General features: G+C 23.4%; 2 protein-coding genes and 1 non-coding gene across 4 annotated transcripts; 1 reads left to right on the forward strand and 2 right to left on the reverse strand.

Moving 5' to 3' along the window:
* Positions 1–53: 53 nt before the first annotated feature.
* On the forward strand, positions 54–2,741 carry LOC112601942 (myosin-2 essential light chain-like). 2 transcript variants are annotated; one of them, XM_025349840.1, is made up of 5 exons: positions 54–224; positions 375–402; positions 740–880; positions 1,677–1,841; positions 2,565–2,741. In XM_025349840.1, the coding sequence occupies exons 1-5, from the start codon at positions 213–215 to the stop codon at positions 2,669–2,671; spliced, it is 453 nt and encodes a 150-aa protein (XP_025205625.1). In that variant the 5' UTR covers positions 54–212; the 3' UTR covers positions 2,672–2,741. The 2 variants fall into 2 exon arrangements, with proteins under 2 accessions (XP_025205625.1, XP_025205624.1); XM_025349839.1 differs by lacking the exons at positions 54–224; positions 375–402 and adding an exon at positions 430–681.
* A 1,476-nt stretch (positions 2,742–4,217) lies between these two features.
* Positions 4,218–15,849, reverse strand: LOC112601943 (protein phosphatase 1 regulatory subunit 14C). Its single transcript, XM_025349841.1, has 4 exons — positions 15,468–15,849; positions 5,173–5,271; positions 5,063–5,101; positions 4,218–4,651 (listed from the first exon to the last, which is right to left on the reverse strand). Exons 1-4 carry the CDS (start codon positions 15,714–15,716, stop codon positions 4,610–4,612), a joined length of 429 nt encoding a protein of 142 aa, XP_025205626.1. The 5' UTR covers positions 15,717–15,849; the 3' UTR covers positions 4,218–4,609.
* Trnap-agg lies at positions 9,327–9,398 on the reverse strand. The gene has a single exon. It is a non-coding gene; the product is annotated as a tRNA-Pro (tRNA).
* Positions 15,850–16,559: the final 710 nt, after the last annotated feature.

The raw sequence follows: 16,559 nt of genomic DNA on the forward strand, positions 1-16,559 counted from the left end.
TACGTGTTATCATTATAATAACTGACTAATGTCACTGTTATTTTTATAAAAATTCCATAGAATATTAAGCGATGAATCATGATTAACTTACTAATTTACAAATGACAAATACTTAATACTCATTTATAGTTAGAGAATTCCTTTTTGTTATTCATCACTATTATTGACATTATTAATTTTAATTCAAATAATACGATCAAACAAATTACACCATGAGCAAAACGGTAAGAATTATAATATCTTCAACAATAATAAAATATGACTACAAAACTAATATATATAATATTATATTATATGTGTATATCAATTTATAAATATATATATTTTTTAGTTTAATTAATTGATTAATTTGATTTTTATTCATTTACCAACAGGCGTCTTATTCGGATGAACATTTGTCTGGTAAGTAAACTGTATATTAATGAATCATAAATGTAGTACAACTAAGGTATTGACTACAATCTCATTACCTTATTTGGATCTAATGTGAAACCCGTTCTAATAACTAAAAGAAATTTGTGTGACAAGGTTAAAAAAGAGTGAGTGTCTTTATTTAATACAATAGACATCATAGTAAAATACTCTAGTATTCTATCAAGAGTTACTTAAAAATTAATTCACTTTTTTTAAAAATGTATTCTTATAATTATGATACTGTAAAAGTGATAACTTCAATGGATGGTAATAATTATAAATTATTTTATTGTATTCAATTATTATAAATTAATTTTATTTTTAGAAATGCAAGAAGCGTTTCAATTATTTGATATCCGAGGAGATAACAAAATACATATATCACAAATTGGTAATGCTCTACGAGCATTAGGTCAAAACCCAACTGAATCTGATGTCAATAAATTTACTCAACAACACAAAGCAGGTAAAATTAATTATTATATTGCATATCTTAAAAACATGATTTACTTGCCTATATATTTGCTTTCTTAATAGGTAAAAAAAAAAAATTTAAATATAAAAAATAAAGAATATAAAATATGGTACATTTTATACAATTTTAGGTTTAAAATAGGTATGGATTTTTGAATATTATATTTAGTAGCTTGATTCTTTGATTTTAGTCAATTCTTGAAGATAAAAAGGAATCGATATATTTTTAGATATTTTAATTTTAATATTAAATCAAGTTAAGACCAGGTATATGAAATATATCATTGACAAATTTCAAGTATTTCATTTTAAAATGAATATACTAAATAGAAAAAAAATGTATGAAGTTCTTAGCTTGAATGTTATTTTTATGATCAAAATCTTATGGTGAAAACATTTCTTCTAAAAATATCTATCTATATATTTGTTTAATAATTTAGAGTATTTTTAAACAAATCATTCTATATCATAATGGCTAAATGAAATAAAGTAAATATATACAACACTTAATTTTACTACATTTTTATAACATTAGTGATAAAATATGCTGGGATCTAGTGAAAATTATTTCTTTTGTACATTCATACCAACCATTGAGACCTGTTCTATTGAGGAAGGTTATTATTTGGGGATGTACCGAATTTAAGCATTCTTTCTTTAGTCAGATTATTGAATAGTAGTATAGTAGTTGTATATACTTTTTTTTTACTTTTCTTAGTTATATAACCATTTTAGATTATAGTAAACAACTAAAGATTGAAGCAATGTTAAAATTTTATTTTTTTCAGATGAAAGAATAACATTCGAAGTATTTCTGCCAATTTATCAGGCAATTTCAAAAAATCGATCATCTAATACTGCTGAAGATTTCAATGAAGGATTACGCCATTTTGATAAAGATGGCAATGGATATATATCATCTGCAGAACTTCGGCACCTTCTTACAAGTCTAGGTATTTTATTTTTGTTTATTAACAAAACAACATAATAAACATAGTAAACTAGTAATTTATTTTTTGTCTCCTTTATTTATATATGTAATTATAATATGAGCTTCTCCTAAATGTTTAGTTTAACTGAGTTTATTATTGGTTAACTTATTATAGCCATGAATACTAGACATTTCTGTAATAGTTAATTTACATTTAAATCTCTATTTCAGTAATATACTTTAAAAGTTTAAAGTATAAGAAGTTGATCACTTCATTTTTATTTCTAATTTGAGTATATATATTGCTGTAGGAGTGATCTATACCAGCGGTTCTCTATCTTTTTAGTACCGCGACCCAAATTTCCCCCAAAAAATCTTTAATGACCCACATGGTTTCATTTTTCAAAGAGTAGTTAAATAAAAAAAAATTTTATTTAAAATAATATAATATATTTCAATTTTTTTAACAAAATTTGTTTATTAGTTTTAAATTATTATTTTTATTACTGTACAGGTTTATAATCAATATATTTTTACAAATGTACTTTAATTAATAATAATCTGTTTAACATTAATTTAACATACATTTCTTGGAATCTGTATAATTTAAAAAACTGTTTGTGACCCACCAAAAATTGACCAACGACCCACCAATGGGTCGCGACCCACAGTTTGAGAAACACTGGTCTATACTATTAATATTCAATTATATAATTTTATTTTATAAACACTTTGTTGTGAACAGGTGAAAAATTGACAGATGATGAAGTCGAACAATTATTGGCTGGACAAGAAGATTCTCAAGGAAATGTTCTCTATGAAGAATTTATTAACATGGTTATGTCAGGTTAATATATTATATTATGAAATAATTGGAAAAATTTAAATGTATTTTTCTATTTTACCAGTATTTAAACATTAACCATTTATTTATATTGAAAATTTATAAATTTATTAATATACATTTTTTTATCATTCCAACACTAACATTACTATTGTTTGTTAATTAAATAGTTGTTTTGTTATTTGTAATCACATTCCATAAAAAACAATAATTTTCCAATTTAATAAACCAGTATGCATTGGTCAAATTGGAATATCTATATATTTTATATTTATTGTTTATATTTTTAAGAAATTATTTTTTATTGTGTTTGTTTACTAATCAAAATAAATATTAAATTTTAATCATGAACTTGAAATGTTTTATAACTCGTTAATCAAGATGGATTTAAGTCTGTCCATAATAGAATATAAAAAATATTAATTACATTTTTATAAAGCATTAATAGGATGTATTTATTTAATTATGGCTATAAAGATACTCTTGAAGAGACACCAGAGCTATGTAATAGTAATGCTTAATAAAAATCTGTTGTATGTAAAATATATTGAGTTAGAAAAGTATTCGATTAGTGTTTTGAAAACGTTTTGACTGATGGTAATATAGTTATAATTAATTCAAAACTTGTATCAATATTTTTCTTGATAAGAATTAAAAAGTAAATATATTTATTTAACCCTTTCACAGTCCCAAATTATATTTTGATTAAAAAAAAATAATAAATATTTGTTATGTTATTAAAATCAAAGGTAATTTAAAAATATTTTACAACTACATGTACTTCAAGAGAAATTCTAGGCAGTGTGTTTTTAGCGTTTCTGTAGAAGAAGACGATAGAAGGGAGGTTATTACCATGCATAACAATAATAGTTATCCATTATGTGGAAATAATCTGTTGAACAGAATAAACTTTGATTGTCATTAAGAAAAGTACTCTTAGTGTAAATTGGCATATATATGTAAATAGTATTTATTAATACAAGAATAAAATATCACTTTCTAATATTTAGAATAAAAATAAAATAACAAGCAATCGACATACAGATGTAAAATGTAATTTACTTTACAATTATATTAGATATAACTATACAAGTATAAGTGTTATTTATGCATAAACATAGTAGTTGTTGCTATATTGAAATTATTTTTTTTTTTTATATAAATGAATGAAAAATATACTATTTATAAAAAAAAATAAACAAAAAATATTTATATAAAATACTTGTAATATTGTAAATATATTTTTCAATTAAAATAGTTCATTTCTTCATTTTATACTATTTCTATACTATTAAGTTAAAATGTGCGTTTTAATTAATTTACTAGTAATTAGTAATTTTATATTTTTTGTTTGCAATAAAAAGATCAGTCTTAAGAACTGAGAATGTGAATGCATATTATATATTTAAGTTAAAAACATATATACTTAAAAAACAAGTAGGTACTTAACCATTAATAAATTTATATATACAATATAATTTTAAATAAATCAAACTTGTTATTACTAATTATATAAATATTCACAGAATTGTGGCTAAATAATATTTATGTAATATGGTAATTAATAATTTACCAAAACAGATAAAAATGTCTAGAACTTAATCTAAAAAGCCCCTACCACATACATCAATATTCAATAGTGATGTTTCAACATTATGAAAAATAATACAACATATCTTTTATCTATTTAAAAAAACACTGAACAATTTGTTTTGAATAAACACAAAAAAAATATAACAATACTTTTTACTTCTCTTTATAATTTAGCATTTTCAAATCTACATATTTTAAACGTGGACGGTACTTTTTATACAATTTTCTAAAATGAAAATTTTTTCCAAAATGCATGCATGCTATTTATCGGGCAAGATTTGACATTTCTTGTTTGACAGTTAAGAGGTAGCGTGGCGGATGAATAATTATAGTTGAATTCCGCCTGTTATTATCTATAATGTTTTAATCTTTTCAAGTAATCTTTCAATGAATTCCTTAAACAAACAATTTAATAACAATACATTACAATGTTTTTAAATTTCATATCAAAAATAGTACATAGTGTAACAAAACATTTTTATTAAATAAGATATGCAAAATTGGATTGTTAAAAATTTAAAGTAGTAAAATATTATATAAATTTAGATGAAAAAAAAATGTATCAAATCACACACATTCAATACATTTAAAAATATATAGTAAATAATAAACATAGTATGAATATATAATACTCTAAAATATTCATGCATCTAAGAACTAAAATCATTTGATAAGTTCATCTAGTTATATTTTTTACACTTACATAAACAAGATCTAACTAAAAAAATGTTCCTAAATATATCATTTAAATACTTTTTAATTATAAAATAGTGTATTATATTGTATACTAATTTAATTTTACATACTTTGATATTTTCTTTAGATTTGGCAGATGACAAGAGTTTCTGAAAAATAAATTTTATTTTAAGCAAATACAATAACGTATCCATAAACATTTAAAATAATTATTTATTACTTGAAGAAATATTGTACGCTGACAATCGTCATCCATATCTAATAGATCATCTATATCAACTTCCACTTCACATTCTATTCCTTCAATTGCTGGATCTCTCTGGAATAAGGCACATAAATATATAATTATTATAAGTTATAATTTATAATATGCAATGTCTGTAGATTGTAAGAACTACTTTATACTTAAAACCTATTACCAACATTATATTGATTAGAACTATTTTAAAACATAATAAATAAATATTATTAAAGGAGATAAAAAATGATTTTATGATATAAAACAAATTAAAATATTTTGATATCATTCTTGATTTAATCTTTAATATATGTTAAGCACTCCTAGCCATATACTTTTAAAAATAACTACATTTTTTTCTGAATTCCAGAAAAAAAAATATGTGTAATATATATTTAACAGATCAGTGTAATGCAGGGGGATTTAGAGAGTTGCAACATTCACATATTACTATGAATATAACAAATTAAGAATTAAGGGAATATCATACCCATATGTGTTGTCTCCGTCTTTCTAACGTAAAACATATCAAATTTGCTTTTAGCGGGATCCATTTAATATTAGAGTTAATTTACCTATTATTAAACTTAAAGGTAAGAATATGATGTGGAGTGTCTCATAAGTTTTTATTGTTATTTAAGTGAGTTATGACTTATGAGCATTTTAAATTTTTAATATTTTATATAGCTAGAAGTTAGTAAAGTAACTTATTATCTAAATGTTCAAGATAATATTAATATTTAATATGTTTATTAAAGTGTAAACTGATATTAACATTAAAGCTAACGGCATAATATGGATTCTGCTGAATACAAATTTTATATGATAAATGTTAGTAAGATAGAGACAACATATGTGGGTATGATTAAGGGCACCAGCCAAAAAATATTAGTATGTTGTACCCGTGCATTTAGTAAATAAAGTCTAAAAAGTCTTAAAAATATCTAGCAACTTGAAAAGTATCCGAATTATTTTATTTAAATTTTGGTTTTAAATATATAATTTTCTATACTTATTGGTTCATAGTATTAAGCTCACAGTTTTATAAATATATATAAATTAATTAATATTTAATTTTATATTAACACAATAAGTCATCATTATTAATAATTTTAATTTTCTTTAGTTTATTTTTATCAACTGAAAATTATAATTCACTGAATATTAAAAATATAAGTATAAAGCCAGGTACAACACTTTTATCTTATGAATAAAAAAGCTAAGACATTTTATTAAAATGTGCTGGAATCATGGGCATATGACTTGATAATAATTTAAGTAGAACTTGAATCAACTAGGAAGGTGATATTAAAATTTATATTATTAATTAAATATTAAGGCTTTGTTTTAATTATTGGATCACTCTATTTTAGAAATTACAATACAGATTAATAATATCGGATTCATGTTCCTTACCTGCTTATGATATTGGTTAATTACAAGCACGGCACTAGAATTTTTTTTACATGGGCTAAGATTTTTTTCTTATTAGATAATACTAGTAGGTTAATCCACCGTAAAAAGACTGAAGATGTTATTTGTTTAAACTTCATTAATTAAATTATTGTGATCTATATTAAATTCAATTTATTTAGTAGTGACAAATATATTAAATAAACTAAATATTGATATTTTACACAATATCTGTTTATGCACCAAACAGTAAATGATTGAAAATCTTAAAATGTTAAAATAGTTAACAAAAATGTATAAAATTGCATCAATACCAGTAGGAATAATATTTTTTTAAATAAAAATTTGTGATTACCTACCTAATAATATTATTTAACAAGTAAATTTCAAGTATTTAGTTCAATACATTTTTAAATTGGTATTTGCATAGTATATTATGTATTAAAGAATTTACTTTGTATTTTTTGTTAAATTTTGGAGGTTAAAATAGTTCATGAATAATATTAAAATGTAGATACTTAAAGAAATCCTTTCTTTTTATTAATTATTAAGTAACTTTTTACACAATATTAGTGTATTAATTAACATATAAAAAATAATAAGTAAACTGAAAATATTTTTACTTGTATACAACAAACATTAAATTAAATTAATAATATTCTTAGGTTTTTGTGTATAAAATATTAATATTATTAAATCGGTTTTTATAACAGCAAAAACTTAAAACATATATCTTTGAAAATACGAAAGTATTTACATAATATTATTAATTTTTAAAAAGTATATTTCATAAATTCTCTGATGTAGCTCTTTTAAAAATAATATTTTATGACTTTATTATATCATACATATTTTTTAGTAGGGGGGTTGGCGAAGGGGCTGAATTGTTTTCTGGGGGGGGATAGAGCCCCATCTTGCCAACCCTTGGTGCCGTGCCTGGTTAATTAAAAAGAATGCAATGCAATTTTTTTCAATTTTCAGAATTTTTATTAAATGCCCTAGTTACTAGTTTCTTAGATCTAAAACGTCAACACTCTAATCCTATGGTCCAAATTAATTTGTGCTTTCTACAAATGAACAATGGTATTAATGGTAATATTGTTTTTTTAAATTACTTTTCGAGTGTGAACCTATTATACTCCTAGTAAATGCTTAAATATTTGTGTTATCATCTTCAACAAGAAATATGAGATACCTACTATCCTTTTTAGTATTTACTATTTACATTAACATTCCAAAGCCTGATACGAATTATGCAGGATTTAATATACTAATTACATTAAATAATTGTTATAAAAAGAACCCCTTTATCTTTTTTTAAACAAATTGTAATATTATTTTATTTTTCTAATATAGTAATTCGTTGTTTATGACATAGGCGATAGGCATTAGTAAAGAAAAGGTTTTTAAAAAATCAATTCATAAATGGTTGAAATTTGTAAGACACCGGATTCCACTAAAAAAATACAATCTAACCCGGGCAGCACTGGATAGTACAACTAGGCCGCGGTTCTTACAATGTCAAGTTAAGTGCCTGTTAACGGTTAACCGACGGTTAGTGGGATTTTTACCGGCAGAATTCCACAGGTTAAGTGTTCGTTAACTTTAACCGGACACTGTAAGAATCCGCTCTAGTAATAAAGAGGATTCCACCTAATGTGGACACTAATTAATATGGGAAAAATTGTTTGGTCCCAATCCCAATGTATACAAACAAGGTTAAAAAGAATCGCATAATATGGGCACTTGGTTCTGTTTATGTGGGCAATTTTTATTTTATCATAGAGTTAGAATATACATAAGAGGGTAATCCATCTGATAAGTTTGAAGCGTGTGCACATTTTGTAAACCAGATCAACACTAAACAGCTTGACAACGAACAATTACAATTGTTGTATACCTTCTACACCAGGGTTCTCCAAATTTTTTTTATCCAAAGGCCACATAAAATAAAAAAAGCTCTTAGCGGGCCAAAATGTATGAATACATTTAATTTTCGTATATAATTTATAAATTACAGCTAATACAGCTGATAATTGCTCGTGCGCGCGATAACGACTATGAAAACTAGGTATATATATTTTTAGAATATTTTCCGTTATTTGGCGGGCCGGTGAAAACTTATTCGGAGGCTACATCCAGCCCGCGGGCCGTAGTTTGGGGACCCCTGTAATCTACACCATAAAAGTAATTTTATTTAGTATGTTATATTTAATTTTATTTATATAGTAATTTAATATTTTTTTCAATTGTATGATTCACGTGTGCAAAATTAATTTTTTTTTTGATGTCATATTTTTTTTTTTTTTTTTGAACTAATTTTGGTTTATATGGACAACCGCTTAATATAGACAAAGAGAGGTGATCCTAACGTGCCCAGTGTATTTAAATAAATACAATTGTTACATTTTCTTAATATTTTGTTAATATTTGAATTTGAATTTCATTAAAATAATATGTCCACACGAAAGATATTAGAACAACTATAACTTATGATGAACTTCGATTATATTTTGAAGTTATATGAGGGAGAAAAAATGTAATCAATAGCTTAAATAACTAAAAAATTTCAAATAGTTATATATAAAAAAAAAAAATTATTATTTAACGATTATTAACTCGAAACTGTTATTTGACTAATTAGTGAAATTTTTGTAAAAAATGTGGTCTTATGTGATTCAATATTGATTTAATTTTAATAATAAAAAGTTGTAAAAATTATTGGGCTCGTCAGGGATTTGAACCCGGGACCTCTCGCACCCTAAGCGAAAATCATACCCCTAGACCAACGAGCCGCTTCTTCTGAAGCCACTATAATCAACTTATATAAACATTTTTTATCAGTCCTATTGCTTTTAATGCTAATATAATATTAAAATGTTACGATACATACTGAGGTAAAACGATAAATTTAGAAGATAAATACACACTGAGTATTAATTAATTGGGTAGAATATATAAATAAAAAAAAAAAATTAAAGAATCACAATTGATCTACGTTACACAACGAGCCAGTTACCTATTTAACCTTTTTAGGTACCTACCTACTTAAAAATATATTTTATATTGAGCCATTGGACCATTTAGACCCATTGGTAGAAATCTATAGTCAGTGGAGTAAACATGCGCCTGTCACCCACAAATGTCTAGAGAGTATAGATTACTATTACAATAATATTAATAATGATGTTTTTAAGTTTTTTACCATTTAATAATGGAAAATTGATACCTATCGTCGGTACCAAATGCGGGTAATGGGGGAATATGGTGATGAGTGAATACGGAGGGGGTAAACCATTGATTTTTAGAACACGATTAGATGAGAATCTAGTGACATATTCTCAGAATTGCAACATTTCGTTTAATAACAATAAATTTGTTGTTTCTAGAACTATTAAATTTCTTTACTATTCAAGCTGACACACAATATTCACAAAATATCAATAATTTTATCATAATAATTAAAATTAAAATATTTTTAATGTTGATATCTTTTTTATTTTTTTACAGTTTTAAGCCGATGGTGCCGCGAGGACTGCTTGCTTAGATGTTATTATACTTCAATGTTTTTATAAATACTTTAAGTAGATTATTTTAAAAACAGTGTTATGTTTAATACAGGATTTTTGTCTAGTGCCAAGTATGTTTAAATGTTTTAAATACATTTAACACATACAAAATTACTATGCCCAGAAAATTTTATTAACAGTTTTAATAGGTTTTACATTAATAATTATATAATATATATATCATTTAAATATATTTTAAGACTATCATAAAATCATATAATCAATTATTAAATGTTAAAAATGGTAATTTTCAATTAGTAATATAATAACAAAATATACAAATATTAATGCGCTACTGTATAGAAATAATTTTTTTTTAAATTTATTTAAAATAAAATTGTAATAAGTCAAACAACTTGAATAAATAATACAAGGTTATTTAATATGTTATTTTTCTATGGTTTAAAAAGTAGTTTAGCGTAAAGTAACCAGTGCTTGATATTTAAATTTTGATTACATTACATATAAAACGTTTAATGACTATCTATTTTCAAACTATTTGTTATTAATGTTATTATAATGGATTCAAAAAATTTAAATCACATACACTTGAAAATATCGCTATTACGTTTAATATTATTTTCTATACACAATGTATTTTTCAAAACATTCAGAGAATATTGACTACACTACGAACAAAATTAAACTTAGACAGTTTTACAGTAAACGGATGGACTTATATATTTATAGTTATTAAAAGGCCGTTCTGCTAACAAAATTCGACCTAAAAACATACTTTCGTACTTCCTATTTTCCTCAATCCTTGTTAGTTGTAGAAATATGGTTTTTTTACTCAAATAAACTTAAGAAGTTCTACTAGACGACTACGTTTCGGATTTTCGAAATATTTTTTAAAACCAATTATATTTGCATTTAAACTTTTTTTAAAAAATCATAAAAATAGACAAAAAAAAAAAGATGGAATTTATTGTTCTAGAAATGTATGTATGAGCATGATATAATATTACACGAAGAAATAATTTTATCAGATGTTAATTGACATGACGTCGTACTACAAATAGCAAAATAAATTCCAAAAGGAAAGTTACTCAGTGCTGCCACTCCAAAAATTAATAGTTATATAACTATAAAATATCATCAGAAATAGAGCATTACCGCTCAAACACCATTAAAATCGTTTTTTGGAAACACTCAAAATGATCGAAAACTTCTAAACATAGAGATATTTTTAGGTTCATTTATTAGCACTTCACTATTATTTGTACAGTATTGCATCTTGTATATTTATCCTTATTTTAAAGTTTTAAGTATGCTGTAAGATTGTTTTGGATCTATATCATTTAAAAATAAAATAAATGTAAGTATAATCGTATAATTCATACTATTTTATTTATTACGTATTAGAATAAGTATTTTTAACTATTAACAACTCTCTTAGTTTCTACTTAAATTTAATATCTTAGGTCAGAGACTGGTGTATTTATGTAAAATACAAATTGACAAAGTGCCATGGATTTTTTTATTATTAATAAAATTGTTTTATAAAAATATATTTCCTATAGTTTAAAATTATATACTTTCACACAGGATAGGATGTAGAAATATTTGCTTTTTAATTACAAAACCAACAGTTTAAATCTTACAAGTTGGTACGAACCTACATATAAAACTTATGAATGAAAACTGAACGTATCTAATGATTTTAAAAGAATTATCTGAATAAGAATAATTTTTTGAGAACTTAAATATAAAAATATAAGAATCAATTTCGAACTAGACACTAGAATTTTTTTATTAATTCGTCATTAAAGTGCTGATGAACGGTGTGGAGTGAGGTACATGGGATTCTAGAAAAATGTTAATCCACATGTTCGTTTATTTATCTAAACTTCAAATACTTGTATACTAATAATTACTCAAGTCTTAATTAGCTGGTAACATAAAAATACATATTTGTGAGTTGTGTACCTACACATTTTATTTCAGATATACCTTATACAATAATTGTATGTTATTTTGTAAGTTAAATCAAATTTGAATACTTAAATTATTCATAATGAATTATTAAGACTTAAACATGGCTACTTTGGAACATGATATTCAAATTGTATGACATAATTTAACAAATGAAAATATTTAAAACATATGTTAACAATAAGAAAAGGTAAGTTAGTGAGTACCAATCTGCTGTATCTATATATATATATTAGGTGTCGACTGGGTCATTATTATAAATCTTTTAAATTTGAATTCAATGATATATCAATGTATACGAAAAACAATTCTGAGTGGGAACAGTCTATTTAATTATTATAACCATAGACATATGTCTATGATTATAATAATATATATTTGTAACATAAAACAATAAAATAAAGTTTATAGTACTTACAGATAGATGACATTTTAAAATAAATAAAAATGTTATTGCGTATAGTAAAATTCATAGTATTATAAATTAAATAAAAGTTTGAATTTCCACGAATAATGTTTTTAAATGATAAAATAATCAAACTATTGTTATTTATCATTTAAATAAGTAATTTCGTCCAAATTGAAACTTAAAATTTTTATGAAAAATAATTTATTTTATAATTTTTTTAGATTTGATGGTTCGAATATGAACTTCGGTACTTTCCTGTTATACGAGACTACCTTGTTTTTTGACAACATCACAATTTTGTTATCTAAGACTACCACAATTTCTCGAAATCACGAACTTTTGTAAATTGTTTTACAGTTAAGACATAGGTGGAGATTTAGGAGTGCTTTGGGGGGCTTAATCTCCAAAATCATTGAGTATTTTTCAAAGTATTAAATAAATACCTGTTTTGCAACAATGCAAAGAAAGATTTAAGCTCCCTTACAATTCAATCATATATCCACCTATGAATTGAAAATGTGCAATATTTATAGCTAAGACTTAAAAATTTATTATAGAGTTCCTCGTAAGTATTTTATACTGACACTAAAAATATAAAAATATATTAGCATAATTTTTATTTTACAGTTTTTTTTAGTTCAGATATGTACGAAATTATATATTTGAACTATGAAAAACGATATTCATTATTAGTTAGTTCAAAAACATTATTAATGTGGACATAAAAATGTATGGATATTATTAAATTTTTAAGTGTACCTAATGTTTTCAGGAAAATAAATTCAATCTACGCTGTAATATTAATATTAAAATAAATTAGGTACTTTACATAAAAAAACATATCGTGAAATATAATTTGAGATATTTACTATCATTAAATTAAAATTTGACACATTCATTACAGTTACCTATTCAACACCTAATGTACGGCAGAAGTCAGAATGATACTCATTCGAACACCTTTTTATTTTTAAAAGTCAAGAAATTTATGACATTGAAAAAAGTTATAAGCGCCAAATCAATAAGTAATGACGTAATCAATAGTGCCTGACACCTTAAAAATATGACAATTCTTTATACTATTTTATTATATAAGTACAAAAGAAAAGTAAAATAATTGTACATATACAATAACAGTAGAATATAGTAGACACAAGTTACGTAATGTAATCTAAAAGGAAACATGAAAATGTTTCATTGAATTTATGAATAGTTATAAGTTATAAATTATGACACGTATGGCGTATAGAGTAAGTATACTACTGAGTAGGTATTCAATATTAACTTTGAAGTATAATACATCGGAACCTCACTTATCAAAAAATAAAAATAAAAATAATATTAAAATATAGAATTGATAAGATCTTATTTATGAAATTACATAAAACTTGAAACTATTTAATTTATTTAATTTATAAGTAGCTGGAACAAATTTAGTAAAGATAAATTAATATAAAGAGCATCTCTTATAATCATAACTTGGTCTCCTAGTTTCTAATATAGAATTTAGATTAAAAACGTAATTTTACGAATTTATTGGAAAAAATATTGTTATGTACTTTGACATTTAATAAATTTTAATAATTAAATTTCAAATTGTTTTTAAACTTAAATAGTTAATACTAATAACTAATAAGTAAATATATCATAAAAATGTTTTAAATAAATTAAAAAAAAAATAAAAATATAATTATTAATTACTAACCAAACAAAATTATTTTCATTGATAAGAAAAAAAATATTTTTCGTAAACAAGCTAATCTATAATTATCTTGAAAACTAATAAACTATTAAATTTCAAACTTGTAATAAAATTAAAGATTGCTGATATAATAAATAATAATAAACAATTTAATTTGTTTACAATACAGGTTATTAGGAATTATGAACTATATGGATAACTGGTTTTAGTTGGAGTTCAGTCAATAATATTTAGGAATTTTCAGAGGTCAGTCAACCATAATGAGTCATAAATAAAAAATAATCACTAAATGTTAAATATACGTTCATAAAATAAGTGTATTATATACAATGAATTTTAATTTTGCTGATATTTGTTTGAACAGTAATTCAAAGTGTTTCACTAATTATTATTTCACACAAAAACTTAGCATAAATTTACACACGGATTAAAAAGAGTTAAATATAAACGTACAGTAGAGAAAGCTATTATTATTTATTGTTATGCTTCTATGATTCAGACGAACAAAAGATTACAAAAAGTAATTGCTTCTGAACAATACAATTATCAAAATAATAATTTAAAATTATATACGTCCTTACAAAGTGGTAATTTAATTTTTAAGTCTATGAACAATATTTGATCGTAATAATAAAAGTAAGACTTTGGAATCTCTGAAATAATAAAGTTATATACAGCATTGGTTATACTAATTTTAGGTAACTAATATTATACTTTAGAATATTTCTTTTGATATAAAACAAATATTTAATATATTCGAGAATGTGAAAATTTAAAATCAAAGAAATTGTTTTTTCAGAAAAAAATAAATGAATAGATATTTAAAATCATTTTTAATTTTTTTTTTTTTTTTAATTCGTATTTTAATATTATAATTTATATAAGATAGTACTTTAGGTTTATTTTATATAATATACTGACATGGAGATGTAGGTAAAATATATTTATTTTTACATTATTAATATTCAATAGTTAATAGGTAATAGGTATACTATAGAAGAAAAAACATTTTCTAATAATTAATTTAACAATTAGTATGTGCTTAGTAATTCATAACTTTTATTAAATCAGAATTGAATTCGATAACTACCTAATAAACAATTAAAATCAAAAATAATGATTATTATAACATTAGTTTCTATCTAGCTGTATAATAAAATATTATGAATTATGTATCAGTAAAAATATTTTTGTTAATTGTTACTAGATAGGTATATCAGAAATTATCAAATAATTGATGATTACTTACTTTAGGTAAATCATACAGTTTTTGCAATTCTTCTAACAGCCACATTTCAACTGCTAAACGTTTTCTTATTAAGCTCATTTGATGGGCACCATACTTAGCTGTTAAGAACTTTTCTCTTTTTTCTTTTACTTCTACTTTTTCAGTAAAATTGACATGTAAACCAGACTTTGCTGGGCTTCTATTACCCGAAACAGCACTAGAAGGTTTTGCAGAACTACTAGTATATGTTGAGGCTAAACTACACTCCATATTTACTTAGAAAATATAATTTAAAATAAAAACGCTGAATTTGTGTGTAAAAATGACTAGTTAATTAAAAAAAAAAATATTGATAAATGTAACAATTTATTTGACGTAAAATAATAAATAAAATTAAATACTATTAAATATAAAAAATCTTAACAAAAACGAATAAATAAAAATAAAATTTAAAAATGTAACAATAAATATATTATTTTCATGAATTGACAAGAAATTCAATTACACATTTACACATAACCGTGTTATCAGACAAGACTAATATTATTCTAAATAATAATACATAATAAATATGGTAGTAGTACCCTGCTGATCGGCTAGACGTGTTTAACAGAATACCAAATTACCAGATTATATTCCAGTGTGGCCAATGAGAACAGTTTAGAAAAATACAATATTGAACTTACATGGGTAACAAAATAATGCATGGCACATTCGCACATTGACACATTGTTTTCGCCGACCATTTACTTGTACTACTTACAAAAATATTAAAACTTTGATTTAAGTTAACATGAATAATGTGATATTACTCTATGGTTAAATCAAAGTAAAAACATAGATATTTTTTTTTTAATTCATAGGGTGTGAGACATACACAATACACATATTGTATTAAAATCGACATACCTTTCCGAATCGGTTCCTGGATTGTTACAAAGGGTATAACTGAATTGGTTCCCAGGTTATTAAAAATTGTAGTTTTTGTCATAAATGTATTTTGTATATTTAATTAAAAAGTATAAAATAAATAATAATAATAAACAAAATATCTTTTTCTAATTTGTTTTTATTGGGAACCAATTAGGAAGCAGCCATTAAAATATATTTGTA

Source organism: Melanaphis sacchari, unplaced genomic scaffold, assembly GCF_002803265.2.
Source record: "Melanaphis sacchari strain LSU unplaced genomic scaffold, SCAv2.0 Contig7_pilon_pilon, whole genome shotgun sequence".
Lineage (NCBI taxonomy): Eukaryota > Metazoa > Arthropoda > Insecta > Hemiptera > Aphididae > Melanaphis > Melanaphis sacchari.